This window comes from Lutzomyia longipalpis, chromosome 1 (assembly GCF_024334085.1).
Source record: "Lutzomyia longipalpis isolate SR_M1_2022 chromosome 1, ASM2433408v1".
Lineage (NCBI taxonomy): Eukaryota > Metazoa > Arthropoda > Insecta > Diptera > Psychodidae > Lutzomyia > Lutzomyia longipalpis.
In genome coordinates this window covers 2666047-2683811 of record NC_074707.1, presented here as the reverse complement: position 1 = coordinate 2683811, position 17765 = coordinate 2666047, and the positions used below count along the sequence as shown (strand labels likewise).

At 32.1% G+C, this 17765-nt stretch overlaps 3 protein-coding genes across 3 annotated transcripts in view; all 3 read left to right on the top strand.

The window, feature by feature from the left end:
* Positions 1–17765, top strand: part of LOC129786413 (calcium-transporting ATPase sarcoplasmic/endoplasmic reticulum type) — a 642650-nt gene that overhangs the window by 408786 nt on the left and 216099 nt on the right. The gene's annotated exons all lie outside the window — the stretch shown is intronic.
* LOC129786498 (3'(2'),5'-bisphosphate nucleotidase 1) overlaps positions 1–17765 on the top strand; it is a 1077868-nt gene that overhangs the window by 869851 nt on the left and 190252 nt on the right. The window lies entirely within an intron of this gene.
* LOC129786826 (hemicentin-1-like) overlaps positions 1–17765 on the top strand; it is a 58058-nt gene that overhangs the window by 13181 nt on the left and 27112 nt on the right. The window contains exon 2 of the mRNA XM_055822069.1: positions 7604–8491. Within this exon, the coding sequence (XP_055678044.1) occupies positions 8305–8491 (187 nt within the window). The 5' untranslated portion in view covers positions 7604–8304. The remainder of the gene's footprint in view (positions 1–7603; positions 8492–17765) is intronic.

Genomic DNA, 17765 nt, shown 5'->3' with positions numbered 1-17765 from the left:
CTAATACATACAATAGTGGTGGCAGGTCGATTGTAATCATGAGGAATGACAGAAATTATTTGAGACTGCTGCCTAAGAGCTAATATTTTAGCTTCGTAGCATAAAAACAATAATACAAGCAGACAAAACATTTCTTTTTTCCACGTCCAATTTTCTCTCCCATGCAGATCTCAAGATAGCTTCAGCTCAAAACGTCTCTATCATTCCAGGCTATATTGTACAGTACATACAGCATAAATACACATATATTTGTATATATAACGTAGGAGGGATGTGTTTGAGCGTGTATTAATACAAATGAGATTATTTATATAATTCACTTTATTAGAATAGCAGTGATTTATGATTAGCTTCGTTAATTTATTATCTCTCCGGGGACCCACATCAAACATATTCTTGTTGTACCAACGTTTTCGTGAAAGCTCGCCCCTTTTCTTGGCTGCGTAACATGAAAGACATCCCAAGATTAAACCACCCAAGTCCCCATACACCGCGCACTGTGAGGATCTCACACGGAAGACAGGTCTTTGCTGAGTGAAATATTTAATTTATTTCAAATTGTATACGACTTTATAAATCACTTTTCACCACCATACCGATATTTTCGTCTGATGCTATAAAAATTATGACTTGCAGTTGCAATCGAGTTAATTTATTTATGATATGGAGCTCACAGAAGTTCCTTTTACGTTAGGGGAGGGCGGGGCTAATAAAGTCACTTAAGGGTTTGGAAAAAGTTTAAAATATCATATTTCCTAGCTAGATAGAACAAAATGATCTGAGAAAGAGTTGTAGGGCAAGAAATATCCTAAAGAATTGAGCTATACATTTTGCTTTATCTGTTTGGCAAATATGATATTTTGAGCTTTTTCTAAACCCTTAAGTGACTTTTTTAACCCCGCTCTCCCCTATATATATTGTGGTTTGAGTTTAGCCGCATTGCTTTTTCAATCTCGCAGCTAGAGTGATTTCAATTTAATTGATAGAAAAATTGAAGTTTTATGGTGAAACATTTTGTTTGTTCAGCCAATTGGTCAATTGAGAATATAAACTTGGTTTTAATTACAATTTTCTTAAAAGGAGTTTAATCACTGTTATATGAGAAAATTCCTCATTAGAGGGAATAATATGAATATGATTAATATTGTAGAGAATCAAAGAGAATGAGTAATTAACAGACTTTTCGTTTTCCCCGGAATTAGCTAGGAAAAGCCGATTTGTTAAAAAATACAAAGAATGACGTCACTATGGTGTTTTTTGCAGTTTTCTCTTAAATCTCTTACAATGCAAGGAGCATTTTAACCGAGTATTTTAATACTTCCTATATTAAAACGATTAAAGAGTTTAAAAAAAATCATTATGGTGACTTCAATGTCAACAGTGACTAAACTCCTTTGTATGTATTTCACAAGTAAACTGGGAGAATGAGACATTAAAGGTTTCTGGTGGTTAGTTGTCATATTCATGTGTTAATAGTGCTTATCCACTAGGTAAAAAAAAAGAGAAAATACCCGGAAAAATGAGCTTTGATTGCGGACATTGAATAAACGAACTGAATGTATTTTATTTTATTTCCACAACTTAATAAAATCACAGATAACGAGCTCACGTTATGCGAATAGGTATTCCATAACATAAAAACCATATTCATGCACTACTATTATATTTGATTTATTAGATGAATTTATGGATTTTGCGAGAAATAAAAAGCTGCGATTTTTGCAAAGAAATAACCTAAAGATTTGGAAGACTTTTTTTTGAAAGCTTTGTCTTTAGACTTAATTTGTAAAGGAATTTTATGAAAAAAAAATACGTTTAGACTAACTAAAATCGAAAGAATCACAGCTAAAACGTATAAATGAAACGAGCAAAACAATCTAATAATTTCAATCGACAATTTCAAAGGGTTAGCCGTGTTGCAATTACTACGATATTTTGGTATTTTACCACGTATGAGGAATATCAACGAGCTTTATTAAAGAGTGGTCGTCTCTGCGGTTTTGTGTTAATCTAATAGCCCCGTAATTGCAGGCGAACATAAAACCGTCAATCAAAATGTATTCCATTTTGATTGGTCATAGGTCTATATATAAAAAATCACCCCTTGATTTTATGTGGATGAAATATTATGGATATACATAGTGGAATCAATATTCTGATAAACATACTCATATGCTCAATCACTGGAAATATTAATATTTGCATCGGACTACCCACAAATGGAATGGAGATTGAATAAAGATTACTTCTTGGGCACTTGGGTTCATCTAAATTAGATTGTGATACGGAAATTTTGGGTACTTTTGGGTATATATACCTATTTTATTTACGTATCGATTACCTACCCCCTCCAACGATAGTATAAGTATCAAATATTATTTTATCTTCTCTTCTTCCTCGATTTTCTGCATGAGCTTTTGCCATATACGTACATATATAAAATCAAGTTCAAGTTACTCCAACAACGTGGTTCACTCTTGAAGAGATCTCTCTCAGAAGCAAATCTTTTGTGTACCCCCAATCGATACTGCATCCCGAATCACCTTCGTTCCGGATAATTCAATCAATTTTCTGCTATTATTCATTTTTTGAATGACGCCAACTCACACAATCATGAATATCGATGCAAAGAAACGAAAGGTTGGAGTATTACGATGAAGAAGATATTTTTCAGTACATTTAATATTTTTTTCCTCCATTGCTGTATCGTCTTCTACATTATATTTCCATTATATATTGCATCAAGTCTTTTTCTATTAAATTATCTTTCTGTATGCTGGGAGATTCCTCTTGCCTATATGGGGAGTGTGATTTTATTCAGCACGATTGAAGCGCCGTAATTATTTTCCATTTTCCCTTTAACGTCAATCACAATTGAATCTTTGATCTTTCATAGGTAAAAAAACAGCATCCATTCAGAGCGTCACAAACATACACAAAAAATATTGGAAAAGCGAGAACAAAGAATTAATAACTACCCCCATACTGAAATTGAATCGTACAAAAATGTCATGTAATTCCGTCATATTATGGACTCTCCTTATTACTTATTCATAGCTTTGATCGCTTTGATATGCACACGAATTTAAAAAAAAAAGTACAGCAATATAAGCCATACGAAGCACTTGAACATCATTCATGTTTTCATGTCAATGAAAATGCATTGGCAAATTACCCGAGAGGATAAAAAATTATTTTTGATTTTACGTTACGTACATATTTATAAAGCTCTGCATTAATTAGTTATAATAATGAAGTATTTAATTTTTATTTACTAGAACCAATCATATTGACGGCTTACCGGATAACAATAGCTCGGCAATTAATTTAAAATGTTAATCACTTTATTAATGTGAAACATTTCACATATATATTTTGTTGATAATTATATATAATAGTTTTTACAAAACAAATAAAAATCGCTACCTATCTTTTTGATGGATTAATACTCTGGAGAATCTTTAGGAAAGAAGGTTATTCAGATCATTAGGAGTTAGTCCCCAAAGAGGTTACCAAATTTAATTTTTAAATTATTATGGGGCATTGTTAAAGGCTCAAGAAAAGCCTGTTCATGTCCCGGAAAAGCGCTGGGAAATATACGAAATCGCGTGCAAACTTTTATGATTTTTTTCTTAATTTCTAGTTACGTGAAATATGAGAAATGGGAAGCAAAAGAAAATTTCAATGCCGGAAAATCTCGTGAGTTTTCCACCGTAGGAAATTGTTCAAATATATAATGTTAGGCCTTTAAATAGCTTTCATATGACACAGAAAGGAATTTGCTAGAATAGCTAGAAATTAAGAAAAAAAAATCAAAGAAGTTTGCACCCGATTTGACATAAAATGTGAAAATTCGTATATTTCGCTGTGCTTTTCCAGGAAATGACCACGTTTTTCTTGAGTCTTTGACAATGCCCTATGTATGATAATTTAAAAATTAAATTTGGTAACCTCTTTGGGAACTAACTCCTAATGATCTCAATAACCTTCTTTTTACTGGAGGGCAAAAAATAGTTATCTTCCTTATTAATCGTGTAAAAAACAAGTCAATTAAAATTATCATATCAATGGGGAGTTCATAGATTTCACATACATAATATCCACCCTAATCAATTTATAGGTATATGATATAATTTTGAAATTAATTTCATTCATTATATTTGTTAATTAAATTTTGTTTCAGTTTATGATTTATTTCCCCATCACTTGCTCTATGCTTTACAGTTGAATGATTGCACACTATACATAGTTGAAATATGAAACTATATTTAGCTTAAATTATGTACATATGTAATATATATTGAAATACGATCGAAAGTATAAATAAAAGAGTTGTAAATGCAAAAATTGTTGAACGCCTTGAGAATTTAATGAAAATATGAGCATTTAAGTTATTTTTTCTCTCTCTCTCTCTCTCTCTGCAGTTGGGGTGTAACTTCTCCCCAAGGTAGAGGGTATAGAAAGTTTAAGATGTTTGGAAAATGTTGTAGAAGTCTATTTTCCCCGTGATGTAGCATAAATGATCTAACAGACAAAGTTATAGAGCGGAAAATTTTCTATACGTGATTAGACATTTACAACAATCTCTCGGATTTCTGAAAATTAATTCTAATAAAAATGCAACAGGTAGCTTACGTTTTCCTCCTCTATCAATTCCATTTACATATAATATTTTTACAACTTTTTTAAATGATAACTTTCCTTGCCAAAACTTTACTTTGACAAAACTACAAGTCAGGCTACAAATTCCTAAATGCGCTACACGGGAAATAAATCGAAAGTTTCACTCGTTGAAAGATTTAAATATATATTTTTTGAGTGTTTATTTAAACTCCGAATGGAATGAATTAAATTTAAAATGAAAATGAGATACAATCGCAAAAGCAAATTGCAGAGAAATCTCGTGGAAAAACTTGTCTTAATAGAATTTAAAATAAACAAACACTAGCAAGCAAAGCGGGAGATGGCACTCAATTTATTGAGAAACATTGTCAATAAATTTGCTTATTTTAAACAGTCTCGTCGAGTGGTACACCCTTTATGACAAATTAATGGGTCATCTATAATGAATCACGTACATATCCATACGAAAGCACATTTATGTATTCGCACCCAGTACTACCATCGTCATGAACAATGGAGTGGCTTCAGATTCAAGTTGAGTGCTTTTCATTGTTTCCGCTGATGAGAAATTGGTTGGTTCGGATTTAGGGGGGGTGTGGAGGGTGAGAGAGCAATTGTGAAGTTTTCAAATTGAATGGTGGAAATTGTATTCAAGGATGGCTTTCTTAAAAGTACATTTGGAAAATTTATTTGGTGTGTATATATTATTCTTTTTCTCTAGCGCCCCGCATTTTTATATACACCACCACTTTCCACCCATAATTGTGTACTTAAGACTTGAGAGTTAGTACTTCGTTATGGAGCACAAAGGAAATGTACTATAATGCTTTCGCTCTATTGAGAAGGAAAATATATGGATGGAATTATCTTATACTGAAAGTTTATTTGTGCAATTTTTCTCCCAATAGTTAATTAATTTGGAGTCTCTTTTGCTGTACAAAAACCCACACATTTTATAAGATAAACTTTACTAATTTCTTCCTTTTTTATTCTTATGGTGTAGAATGAAGAAAAAAAGTCTCGCCTTTTCCACAAGCTCTCCTTCATCTATGCGGAACAATCACTTCAGAAACACTTAAAAAATTCTTAAAACTATATACATTACATTGTTGAGAAGAATGGATAATTTAGTGTAAAAGAAATTTAAACAAAGTTGTATGAGGAACAAATTTGAAATATATATATATATATATATATATATATATATATATATATATATATATATATATATATATATTGGTGATGAAATAACTTGTAAAATGATGTTCCTGAAGGAACTATATAGATGTACATACGTAAATTTTCTCTTCCAACCAAAGTCTTCTTGTGCTATTCATGTTACATACATAAATCCATCGTATAATCTCAAATGGGGAAGTTTAGAGAAAGTTAGAATAGCAGCAGACTCATTAGAAGATTGAAGGAAGGCAGTTTCTTGATTATGCTTGCCACAAAATATCTCTAACGTATCTCATTTAACACTACAATGTTTGTAAATATTTCCTGATACTATTATTATATATAACTTATTATATATGTATGTATGTATATTGTATCCTGCAATTCTCTGTGAAAATAATTATGTAGAATATGTGGAGCAGGGACGTAGCGAGGGGGGCCACAAAAATTTTAATATTCTACTACACTGATCAGAAAATTTTAAAATTTTTTTTTTAAAAAGAGTCACCCAAAATCCATTTGATATAGGGTGAAATTCACTAGTCAGACAGTCTTAAGATTCCGTAAGAAAGACTTCAGTTTTGTTAAATTTTTTAAAGTTTTCTCAAGATTCTCTAAGTTTGCTTAAAATTTGTTAAGAAAAATCTTAAGAATCTAAATTTTTTCCTAATAAATCTTAAGTTTTCTTAAACGAAACTTAAGATTTTTAAGTAATCGAGGAAAATGCATATTTGTGATGATTTTTACGAACTTCAATGCCTCAAGACGATCAGAAAAACTCATCGAAAAATGCAGTTTGCTCGATTTACTTAAGAAATCTTAAGTTTCGCTTGAAAGCTTAAAAATCTTAAATTTTTCTTAGGGAGTAAAATTCTCTACTCAACATTTCTTAATTTTTCTTAAGATTTTTCAAGTTTTTTAAAAATAAAAAGCTTAAAATTTTTAAATGCGAGACTTATGATTTTTTAATTCAGGTTGAATCGAGCGAAATGCATGTTTTTTCGATGATTTTTACTAATTTAGATGCCTGAAAACCATCATGAAAAATCTTCGAAAAATATGAATTTGAACCGATTCAGCCTGATTAAAGAAATTCTAAGGTTCGATTGTAAAAACTAAGAAAATTCTATATATTCATTTAAAAAAACTTAAATTCTTCTTAAGAAAACTTGAGAAATTCTTTAAAAAAAGTGTTTTAAGAAAATTTATAACATTCTTAGAGATCTTAAGACAGTATGACTAATTAATTTCACCCAATGATCGCTACTGTGAGAACATTTTGTTCTTATAAAAAATGAAATCAAAAACTTGGTTTGAAACCATTTTATGGACCTTGAAGAAGTTCAAAAGCCGTACAATTAAAAAAAAGAAGAAGAAGAATAACTTTTTACCCCCCCCCCCCGTCGAAGAAATTCAAAAGTGAAAAACCCCCCCCCCAAAATTTGGTTCTGGCTACGCCCCTGGTGGAAAAATCGAAAAAATCTTTAAGGAATTTTCTTCCAAATAGCAAAATTTGACTACAACTTCTAAAAAAAAAGATGGGAAAAAATATGTTGATATGATCATGAGATATGTTGTAAGGGATCAACGAACCTTATCAAGCTGTCTAATGTCACATTGAACAGCATTATGTGAAAGATTATAATTTATATTTTATTCTCTGACATGCCAATGATTTGAATCTTGTTAGTGTCAGCTAAGGACCTGTCCATTAAATGGAGAACTCATCTTTTATTATTTAAAAAAAAACTAATAGTTTAATTTGGTTTCTCTAATTTTTTTTCTGTATTTTTTTTTTCAGGAACTGCTCTCTAAATCAACGTCAATATTGATGGATCTGATCGGCAGTGAGAGATGACCTGGCGGATGGAAATTATAGTGTGTCAAAGAAATGTGAGAGAATTTCGGGACATGTCTCATGTGTTGCTAACTGACAGAAAATTAGTCAACGTAGGGGAGACAAGTGTGAAGCGATGTGTTATGTGCATTGATACTCAAAATGTTGAGTCTTCATGTTTTCTTCAGCATTTTTTTATTTAATACATTTTCATCGCTATTTCTTCACGTCAATTATGTCTTGAGTGAAGCGCCAAATCTCGCACTATAAGCGATATAATTGTTTGAGAGAAGAAAAAAATACTCAATCGTTTTAAATTGTATTGAACCAGAATTCCAAATTGATGTGAAGAAGTTAAAGAAAAAAAAAGTACAAAAAAAAGTTTCTGATGAACGTACAAGAAGCCATTACATTGTGAGATTGAAACACCAAAGAAAAGTGCTTTTAGTGTTACACCCCAGAGTCCATATCACGTCTATCGAGAATTCTTACATTATACTCTTTCGCCATAAATCTTCCCTATATGAAAATATCAAAAGTTTTCCGCATAGTGCGCAACTTGTGAAATAATTTTAAAATTAATATTCCAATGACAGTTAAAAGAGTAGAAGTTCACATTAAAGTTGATTTGTGTGTGGCTGTAAATTAAAATTGATTCACCCAAAATGGCTCACCACCATGGCAGCAGCAGTGCTAGTTTGAAACTATGGCGGAACACCTTTCTATCGAGGAATTTATTCCGCATCTGGGGTTTATTGTGTTGGTGTTATTCAATAAATTCGTTGAATCAAATTGTCGTCAGTGCAGCGTACTCTGAGGCGGATGATCTTATAAATGAATTGGATAGACCAAGTGAGTTTCCTATAAACACTTTTTCATTTTTTTTTCATCTTGTTAAGCAATAAATAACTTATTGGTAAACAAGAGCAACGATGATACAGTTGGTGGTCGTTATTTTTTTAACAATGAAACATAAATATTTTCTATTGAATTTTTTTCTTCTATGTTATGACATGATGTTGTAATAAATTTATTACAATGCCATATATGGTTTCTATATGTTACAGATTTATGTCAATATAAGGACCATTGATCTTATTTTATTTACTTCGCGCAATTCTTCCTGATTCCTAACCTTCTGATTGAATGTGTTTTTAATCACATAAAAAAGAAAAAAAAGCTTTAAAAGCTTTCAGGAAACGCAGCTTTTGCTATCTACTGTATATTCCAAATTACTTTTCTCATTTCTCAGAACAAGCACCTATATCTCTTTCATAAGTAATTTGAATGGTAAAGTGTAAAACAAATGGGGAGGGGCAATAGTAAAGTGTATGACCACACAAATTCCACAAATGAACAACTGAATAGATATAAATTATAACATGACAAAGTTTACTTTTTAATTAACAGATAGCAAAAAAAGAGAGAGAAATAAATGCAACCGTATCTTCTTTTTACTTCCTGCAACTCAAAGACTTTCCCTCCAGGGTGAAGTAGTATTGCAATTAATCGATTTCGAAATAATCTCTTGAACCAAACGAATAGTTAAATCGCGACGTATAGGATTAGTCAATTTACTTTCGGGTTTTTCGTCGGTAAAAATTAATCATAATCTACTTAAAAAAAAACTACGTTTATCAAGAGCTTTCGGCTTTGATTTGAAAAAAAAATCTTATTTCAGCTAATTAGAACAGGGACAGTTAAAAAATCCAAAATTAATCTTACTAAAAAACTTCCTCTAAATTACTTTCTTTATTTACTTTGTCGCATAAATAATATATGGATACTTTTTTTGCCATATTTATTTGCTCTTCGTTTATTTAAAAGAAAAAAATCCGTGTATTCCGCAAAGTCATTTGTTCATTTCCTTTTTAATATTCATTTCTTTGGTAAGAAGCATAAGAAATCAACAGACGGTTTACCATTTGCTCATTTTTTTGCTGTAATTTACTTGTGAATGCATAAAATATGTCTATGGTAACGGGGCATGAGATTGGGGGTGTTGAGAATATATTTTGCTCACAACATCAATGAAAGAAAATCTGGGCATTAAAATTCAAAGACGAGGAAAAATGTCCTTTTTTTCCCCTTGCAAAATGCAGAAAGTTTTTTTTTTTGCAGTGTGGTGTTCATTTTCAACGCTTCCACTGTATTTATGTTCATTAATTAATTTGCATTACATAAAATTATAATCTCTTTTCATGGAAAATTGTAAATGTATTTTGTTAACATCGAACTTTTTTTTTAAGTGAATTCTCACTATGCACATAATGGTATTTGATGTTGCGCTCCATTTTATGTTATTTGCTTAATGAAAGGTGAACCATAAATATTTTATTATGGTGCAGAGCTGATTAATTGATTTTCTTGCTATGTGCCAGAATCCATGAAATATATGTATGTATGTAAAGTGGGGATTGCGTTAAAGAATTATACATCATAAATCAATATGCGAAATTGCAAAAGAATAATTTTTTGACGAGCTGTTTATCAGGCAAAAGTGGTTTTGCCGGCGGCAAAAAATATTTATTATATGCAAGAGATCGCCTACAAAAATATTATGTGCCTCATATGTTGTGTTATTCACACCTATCTCACTTATTTATTCATCGATTATCTTTGATTGCCGTCTATCGGGTAGTTTGATCGCGTTCACATACACCAAATGCACAGCCACAGAGTGAGAGCTGGCGACGAGAGATTGGCCTCACCGATAATAATATACCAACATGCTATATATTAATATACATACGCTGCCCTATAATGTTTATGCACCGTACAGCTTGCCTCTGGGCCACCAGTTAGGTTCACTCCATATAAGACCATGCCCCATCAGAATGAGGCGGTACGGTCCTCATCTCACTTCCACATCCATGGCACCGCAAAGTGCAGAAAGGCAATAGAGGGTCCACCACTTGACTCAATCTCTTCGTTGTCCATCGATCAATGAAAAATCAACTGTAGGCAATTAGAGCTACAAGACACAAAGCAGATAACACTGACTTATTAATGGTGCCAACAGCGTCATGTTGTAGAGCATTCTTAATTAATTACCCTCTTCTCCCCCCCCCCCCTGTGCCACATAGCATGCAGAGATTTTTGGTTGTATGCTGCAGTGCTGGAAACTTTAGAAAAATAAACAAGTTGGTAACCAAATCCAAAATTTTGCCTCATACTCAAACATGTTTGATAATTATATTTGTGTTTCTGGAAGAACAATTTCAACATCTTGGCAACTTTCGGCTAAGTTCCCCCCATTCAAGGGGGATGGGATTGTCAATATGGCAAAGTCAGAATGTTTTTCGGCTAAACACTGTAAACAGAGTTTGTGGGAGACGAGGGCTGAAAATTTTGAGATGACAAAGACATTTACATTTACGATAGTTTTAATTATGTTGACATCCTACCCGTATTATATGCTATGTTTGCACATATTGAATGATTTTAATTTGTAAATAAGAAATTGTCTTTAAGTTTATCCTAAAATGGTTATCGTAACTGTTACTGTTTCTTAACCAATTTGGAGAAATTCTGCAATTTTGCATAACAAAGAGAGTCTAGCTAGTCTAGCTTTGAATTTAGTTATTATTTAGTAATGTTTGATCATTAGTAAGTAATTTGTGTGTGCATTTTTTTCTCAAGAGGTTAATTTCATCTTTTTATACGTTAAATTTTCACGGTCTTTTTCATCCCAATATTCTGCTCAATTGTTTGTTTAACTAAAGGTATATACCTTGTAATTTTCTTAATGAATATTGTGCGCGTGAAAAAAGAGCTATTTATGAAGTTCTTTTTCGTTACCATGATAAAAGAAAAAAAATAACACTAATTTGTCATCCTTGTATCTTCCAATTTGTTAATAGAATGGAAGAGAATGAATTGTCTACAGAGAGAATATTTTATTGTATAGAATTTCAAGCATTATCTTTCTTTATTTTTTTCCCTCAATTATGTGTATTAATCATCACATATGGGATGTTGGAATTTCCTAAAAGATTCCTAAAAGCATCTTTACTTTTTTTTTCAAAGGAATTTAAATTAATTTTCCTCACGAATGTGCACGATATTTTACCTTTTATCGCCGGAATATTCAGTTTAATATTGAAAAGTGGTAATCCGATCTTGTGTGAAGAAAAATGCTAAATCACATTGGTTTGTTACTCATTTATCTCAAAAGAGAGAGAAAGAAATAAGAATTGAACTTACTTCGTTCTTTGGGTTCGATAAATCACGGTCACGTTTTGACTCAGGGTGACCATTAATCAAGGTTGCATTATATTTTGTGCGATTTTGATGGTTAAATTGTTAAAGGTAAGGAAAAGGAGCTGAACATAGATGCGGTATTTATGGCAAATTAAAATATGGATGCCGTTAGCATAGCTAAATCAACCACCATTATCGCCGACACATATCGGAATTTCGTGAACATTACCCGGGAATTTTCTTAACAATAATCATGCAGCGGAGGTGGGTGTTCCGCGCGCGCGAGGAAGAATTGCACACAAGTACCCCGCGCAGCTATGTATAATATGTAGCATCGCTTTTACAGATTTAACAATAACGTTATAGGATTCATGGCGGCGCTGGAGAAAATGATTAATTGCAAATTACACGGCGCTGACTAATTACTTCCATTTAAAACTGGTACAGCCCAGTGCTTGTTGAAGAAATAAATTATTTCTTTGCTTGCTCCATTATAATTTCCTCCCATATATACATACATAACCATGTTTAACTCCTGTGTTTTGTTTCCACTTTGTTTATCAAAAATCATGTGCAGGAATGAAATTTCAAGAAGTCGACTTATAGACTTTTTTATGGCTCAATCTGCCAAAGAAGAAAACATACCTATAGTACATATAGCATAGCCTTAGAATGGGCAGATAAACAAATGGTGAAGGAATAAAAATTTTGCCTGTTTAATTAAAATAAAACCGTCGCACTGAATTAGAGCTCTTGTAAAGGTTGATTTGTAATGTGCCTCTTTTAGTGAGTTTTGTGCATAAATAAAATTTTATTGACGCCCTGATCTGATAAATTGGCTATGAGTGGGCCATTAGCAGTGTATTTAAAATATTCCCCAGAAGCACATTACATGAGAAACTTTAATAAATTCATGATGTGATAGGTAAACGATAAAACAAACAAATCACCTCTAATCTTTTCTTTTCATTTTATTTTTTGTATTTTTACCCAAAAAAGCACAATAAATAGTAATTTGGTGTTAAATTGGAAATTCAGTCAGAAAAATTCCGAAGAAACACCAAAAATGATGATCAGACTATAACCTCCGGGAAAATTCAACATAATTTATGTTCAACTGCATCGGAACACACCTTTGCTCTTTTTTTCTCATCTTGTGACCACCTTCATCCGCTACAGAGGCGTTTTAACAGATTTTTGAAACAATTTTTCGGAATCTCTATTTTGATCTTCTCTTCGAGGCATTGCTTAGGAGGATTATTTGAAGGAACAAATATTTAACTATTTACACATCAATATCATGTTAGTGGTGGGTATATCACTGGCAAAGGCAGTGTTTTGGTTACCCCGATAAACCAATTAAGATTGTTATACAGCATGTTAGTAGCGTGGGTGGTATATATAGAAATCCAAAATCAATGAGGAATGTTTAATTAAATATAATTGAGGTTTTTGGGGAAATCAAAGGCTTAAGAATTTCCAATTGAATTCAGGATGAGGGAGAAGTTGAGAAAATCAATTAATACATTCTTGATTTAAAAATTCCAACATTTTCAAGAGGTTTATTATAAATAAAAGAAACATTGATGAATTTAATCTTGTACAAATGTAGGGGAAAACGGGGCAAAAGCAGTAACTCAAAGGTTTGGGTTGAGCTGAAAATTTTGTATTACATAAGTAGTGAGATAGGGGAAAATTTATAAGTCGGTCTTAAGCTTTTAAGTCAAAAAGTCTTCCTAAAAGATTTCCTTTTTTAAGAAAACTTGCTCTCTATTGAATGATATTTAAGATTAATTTTGAATCAAATTCAATTTCTTTAATCAGAAAATCTTACATATTTTCCAGAACTACTCAGGAAAATTCAAGCCCGACTTAAAAATTTTAAGACTGATTAAAAAAAACTGACCTAAAACCTTAAAGCCGACTAAAAATTGTAAGGCCGACTGAGTAGTAATAATCCATTTTTTATTCTCCTCAAACTCAAAATAGTTTTATTTCCCTCAAAACTGTTAAAAGATCTTTATGCTATTTTCGTGAAATCAATACTCTCCCCCAGAGGTGCTAATGTGCATTTCCCCTGCCTTTTGAAGAAATCCTCAATCGATAGATTTGCTAAAAAAATTACACTTTTCAAAAGGTCTTTAGCTTTACTTGTTCCGTGCAAAGAACGTGTGGTGGAAGAGAAAGTATCTAATCATAAATCGAACATTTTTCTCTCATTCAGGATTTCAATGCAGTCGATTAGTGTTGAAGTCATGTAAAAGTTTCTCTTCTATATATGTACCCAAAAGTTTCCAAAGAGATATTGAGCAGAAGATTTTAATCATTGATTTTCCCACAATTATTTCACGTACATCTAACAATTTATTCCATCAGTCATTTTTATTATTATCCCCTGACATGCTAGCTAAAGAACTTGTGTGCAAAGAAGAAGGTTTTTTTTGCATTAAGGTCTAATCTTTGTTGTGTGTACCTCTTTGGGACATTTTAGCTTTTGGAGGCGAATTAATAGCTAAAGCGTGAGTATTGCTGGGCATTTTTGGGGCCCTTAAGTGTCATTTTTCTTGTTAGCTCAACGAAGCCGAGTACATAAGGCACATTTCTAATGAGTTGTTTCGGAAGAAAAGGTGCCACAAAGGGATTGCTTTATTTTGAATATGGGCTCTCTACAGTCCCCATCGAGAAAAAGGGTGTTATTAAGACGTTTATGTGTGTACATAAAGTGTATGTGATGAAGTTGTGCGGACTGTGTTCAAATGAGAGATCTTACGTACTTTAACGTCTTTTAGTGGCCATTTGAGCACGTTTTATAGTCTCGTATATCTTTTAAAATAATTATTACCTCTTTCATTTACAATTTGCCTAACAACAGTCATCAGGCGGCAATTCGATGGGGATGCTACACTACACATTGTATACCAAGATATCCATTGTCTACGTTAAAGGAGATGGGAGGGCATCTCCCCCCTCTTCTCCCATTTGGACCATCATAATCATCATCGCCTGAGTACTATATACATGGAGAGATGTACCGACTCTATGGTGTGTTATGTGCGTTTCCCATGAGACCGCTTATTGCATTATTCTCGCAAACATCAAACGTGGCTTATACTGCCTATTTGCATGCAAATCGTCGGTGAAGACCATATTATACCTTTATATGGTGTTGTACTGTCGTCCTTTGTACCCAAAAGGGATCCTATACACGATCGGGGTGGAAACTCCAACTGCTCTGTTGTAAATACACAAAGATTGTGTTCGGGTATGTAATACACGTACAGAGGAAAACGAACACTTTCCTACAACGTACAATTCAATCACATTAAAATATGTATTTGATCTATTGAACCATGTCTTTAAATCTCTGCTATATTGATTGAAACACCATAACGATGCAAATGCCTCGGAAAATGCAATATGAAATGCCTCTAAGGGACACTATCAGCACAGCAACGTATCATACATACATAACGTGGTAGCAAATAACGTCCCTTTTTGTCCAAGTTTATTGAAGATTCATTTTAGGTGCATTGTAATGGGGCTCCATACACCTGTAACGTGCTTTTTGTTCTACCCATGCTTATGAAGTTATGATAAAAAAAATTCATGCTCCTGATTGAATGGAAGATAAATTGAATTGCATCTGGGGGATGTTATTTGTGATGTCACATTGACAGAATGATTGTAAAATGTGCACGGAATTTATAGGAATTAATTTTGACCAATAACTCCCCCACACAATTTTTTTTTACAATCTCACCACCAGGTTCAGCACTAGAAAAATGTTTTAAAAAGAATTTGATTTGTTTAAAAATTCATACTTTGATAGAAATGTTAAATAAAACTCACCCCTTGATAATTTTGTATGTTGTTTATCTTTTTATCTGCTAATAATGGGGTATATGCTTACATAATTGAACAACTATGGTTTATGTTTATAAATTACGTGTGAATAACATTGCAAATTTGTGTTCTCTCATCTTATGTTTGGACAAATATTGCATAAACCACAATGAATGTATTTTACCTAATATTAGCGGGACTGCCAATGAATAATTGAATGGGATTAAATATGATGAAAATAATGAATTTTGTTGTGATTCTCCGTATACAATGTATGCTATAAATTCACAATTTTACTCTAATATTAATTACCTCCATACAAATACTCTGTGAGTAGTATTAAATAGATTGATTCATGCATCAAATTGCTCTACATTGAGCTTAATAATGAATAATATAATGACTATTTTAATATGATGGCAAGGATATTTGTTTCCTCTCAAACAAGATTGGAAATTTGATTAAAAGCCTAGAGAAATTGCTTTAGGGGTGAAATGTTCAAATTGAAGCTTTTCCATTCGATCGAGCTTTATTTCTACAACGAATAAAGATTTTGAAGTCGATTATTGACACGTATTTCCAATATTAGTTTTTAGGATTTTCTTATGAAGAAGTTATAGAGGGCCTTCGTAATGTTAACGATGGCGAGAGTCAGTTTATTCTTAAAATGTTTTTCTTTCGATGAGATAGGTAATTTATTTAAATAATTATTCAGTAGCTCTAATTTGTAAATGTAAATCATACAGAACAATATGGAAGTCAGGGGTAAAGATAGGGTTACTACCACCTCTAGGAGTTTCACCCGGAGACTTCGGGTTTCGGGGTATGATCTCCCGGCTGTGGGTTTTGGATGAATTTCTCCGGGTCACATGATTTTAAGTTTTTTTTTTTGCTTTAATTTTCGGCGGTATCAGAAAACTAAATCGGAAATTGAAAAAATTTGTAATTTACGAAGTTTCGATTATTTCTAGCTTAAGGAAAATCGTCTTAAGTCAGATTTTTTCTAAGGCAGAATAAACTTTTTTAAGCTAGACTACACTTTTCTTCAAACTAGGTTTATGTTTTTAAAGTCAGTCCTTTGTTTGATTGTTCATTATTGTAGACTAAACTTAAGGTTTTTAAAGTCAGACTTTTAAGGTTTTAAGGTTAGATTAGATTTGAGGTGTTACAGAACTTACCTTACAATGTTTTAAGATGAAGCTTTTAAGATTTCAGTACTTAAAACAGACTAGGTCTAGAATGCACTTAACTTACTATGACTTAGAGAACTTTTAAAAAAATTAGGTCAGTTTAAAAAATAGGTCTAGTTTAAAACAACCTAATATTTAACTTTAAAAAACTGAGATTTAGCTTAATAGAATTTAGACCACGATAAAAAAAACTTAAGATCAGCCTATTAAACTGAAGCCTGATTCAACAAAAAAAAAAACTCAAATCAATCCTTTATGCTGAAACTAAAAAAGTGACCTAATTTTTTAACATAAGAAAAAAAAATTTCGAAATCAAACATTTTGACGTAATTTTTAGTATTAAGGACATTTCAAAATTAAAGGGGTGTGTGGGTAGGTAAAATCTCCGGGTCAGAATGTAATGTGAAGTGGTAATCCTAGGTAAAGATGTGAGTTTCGGTTAAACACAGAAATCTCACTTGAAATTAAATTAAAACCTAGTAAGTATTTTATAAGAAAGTTAAGGAGCAAAGCCACTTTCTATTAAATATATATAGTTCTATTAATAATTTCATCTCATATCCTACATAGAGAAGAGAGACTAACTGTAATTTATTCTACCTAAAACCAAACCCACTCTACTTCACCTTTCTCTAGAGTATGAGAATTATTTGATAATAGACAGACATACCTATAACATCAATCCTCTATATACGACAACTTGAGGAATTGAGTTTGTAAATCAATATCTGTGTGGGTGAGTTGGATTCCAAGTATCATACTTTGTTCCTAATTCTATGGTATTGACACTTTCTCATTCTCTATGGAAATTGTTGGAGTATATACGTAGTACAAAGAAGAAGAGGTACTTTGGGAGTTGTTGCAAATTTTGAAACTTCTCTGGCTAATAT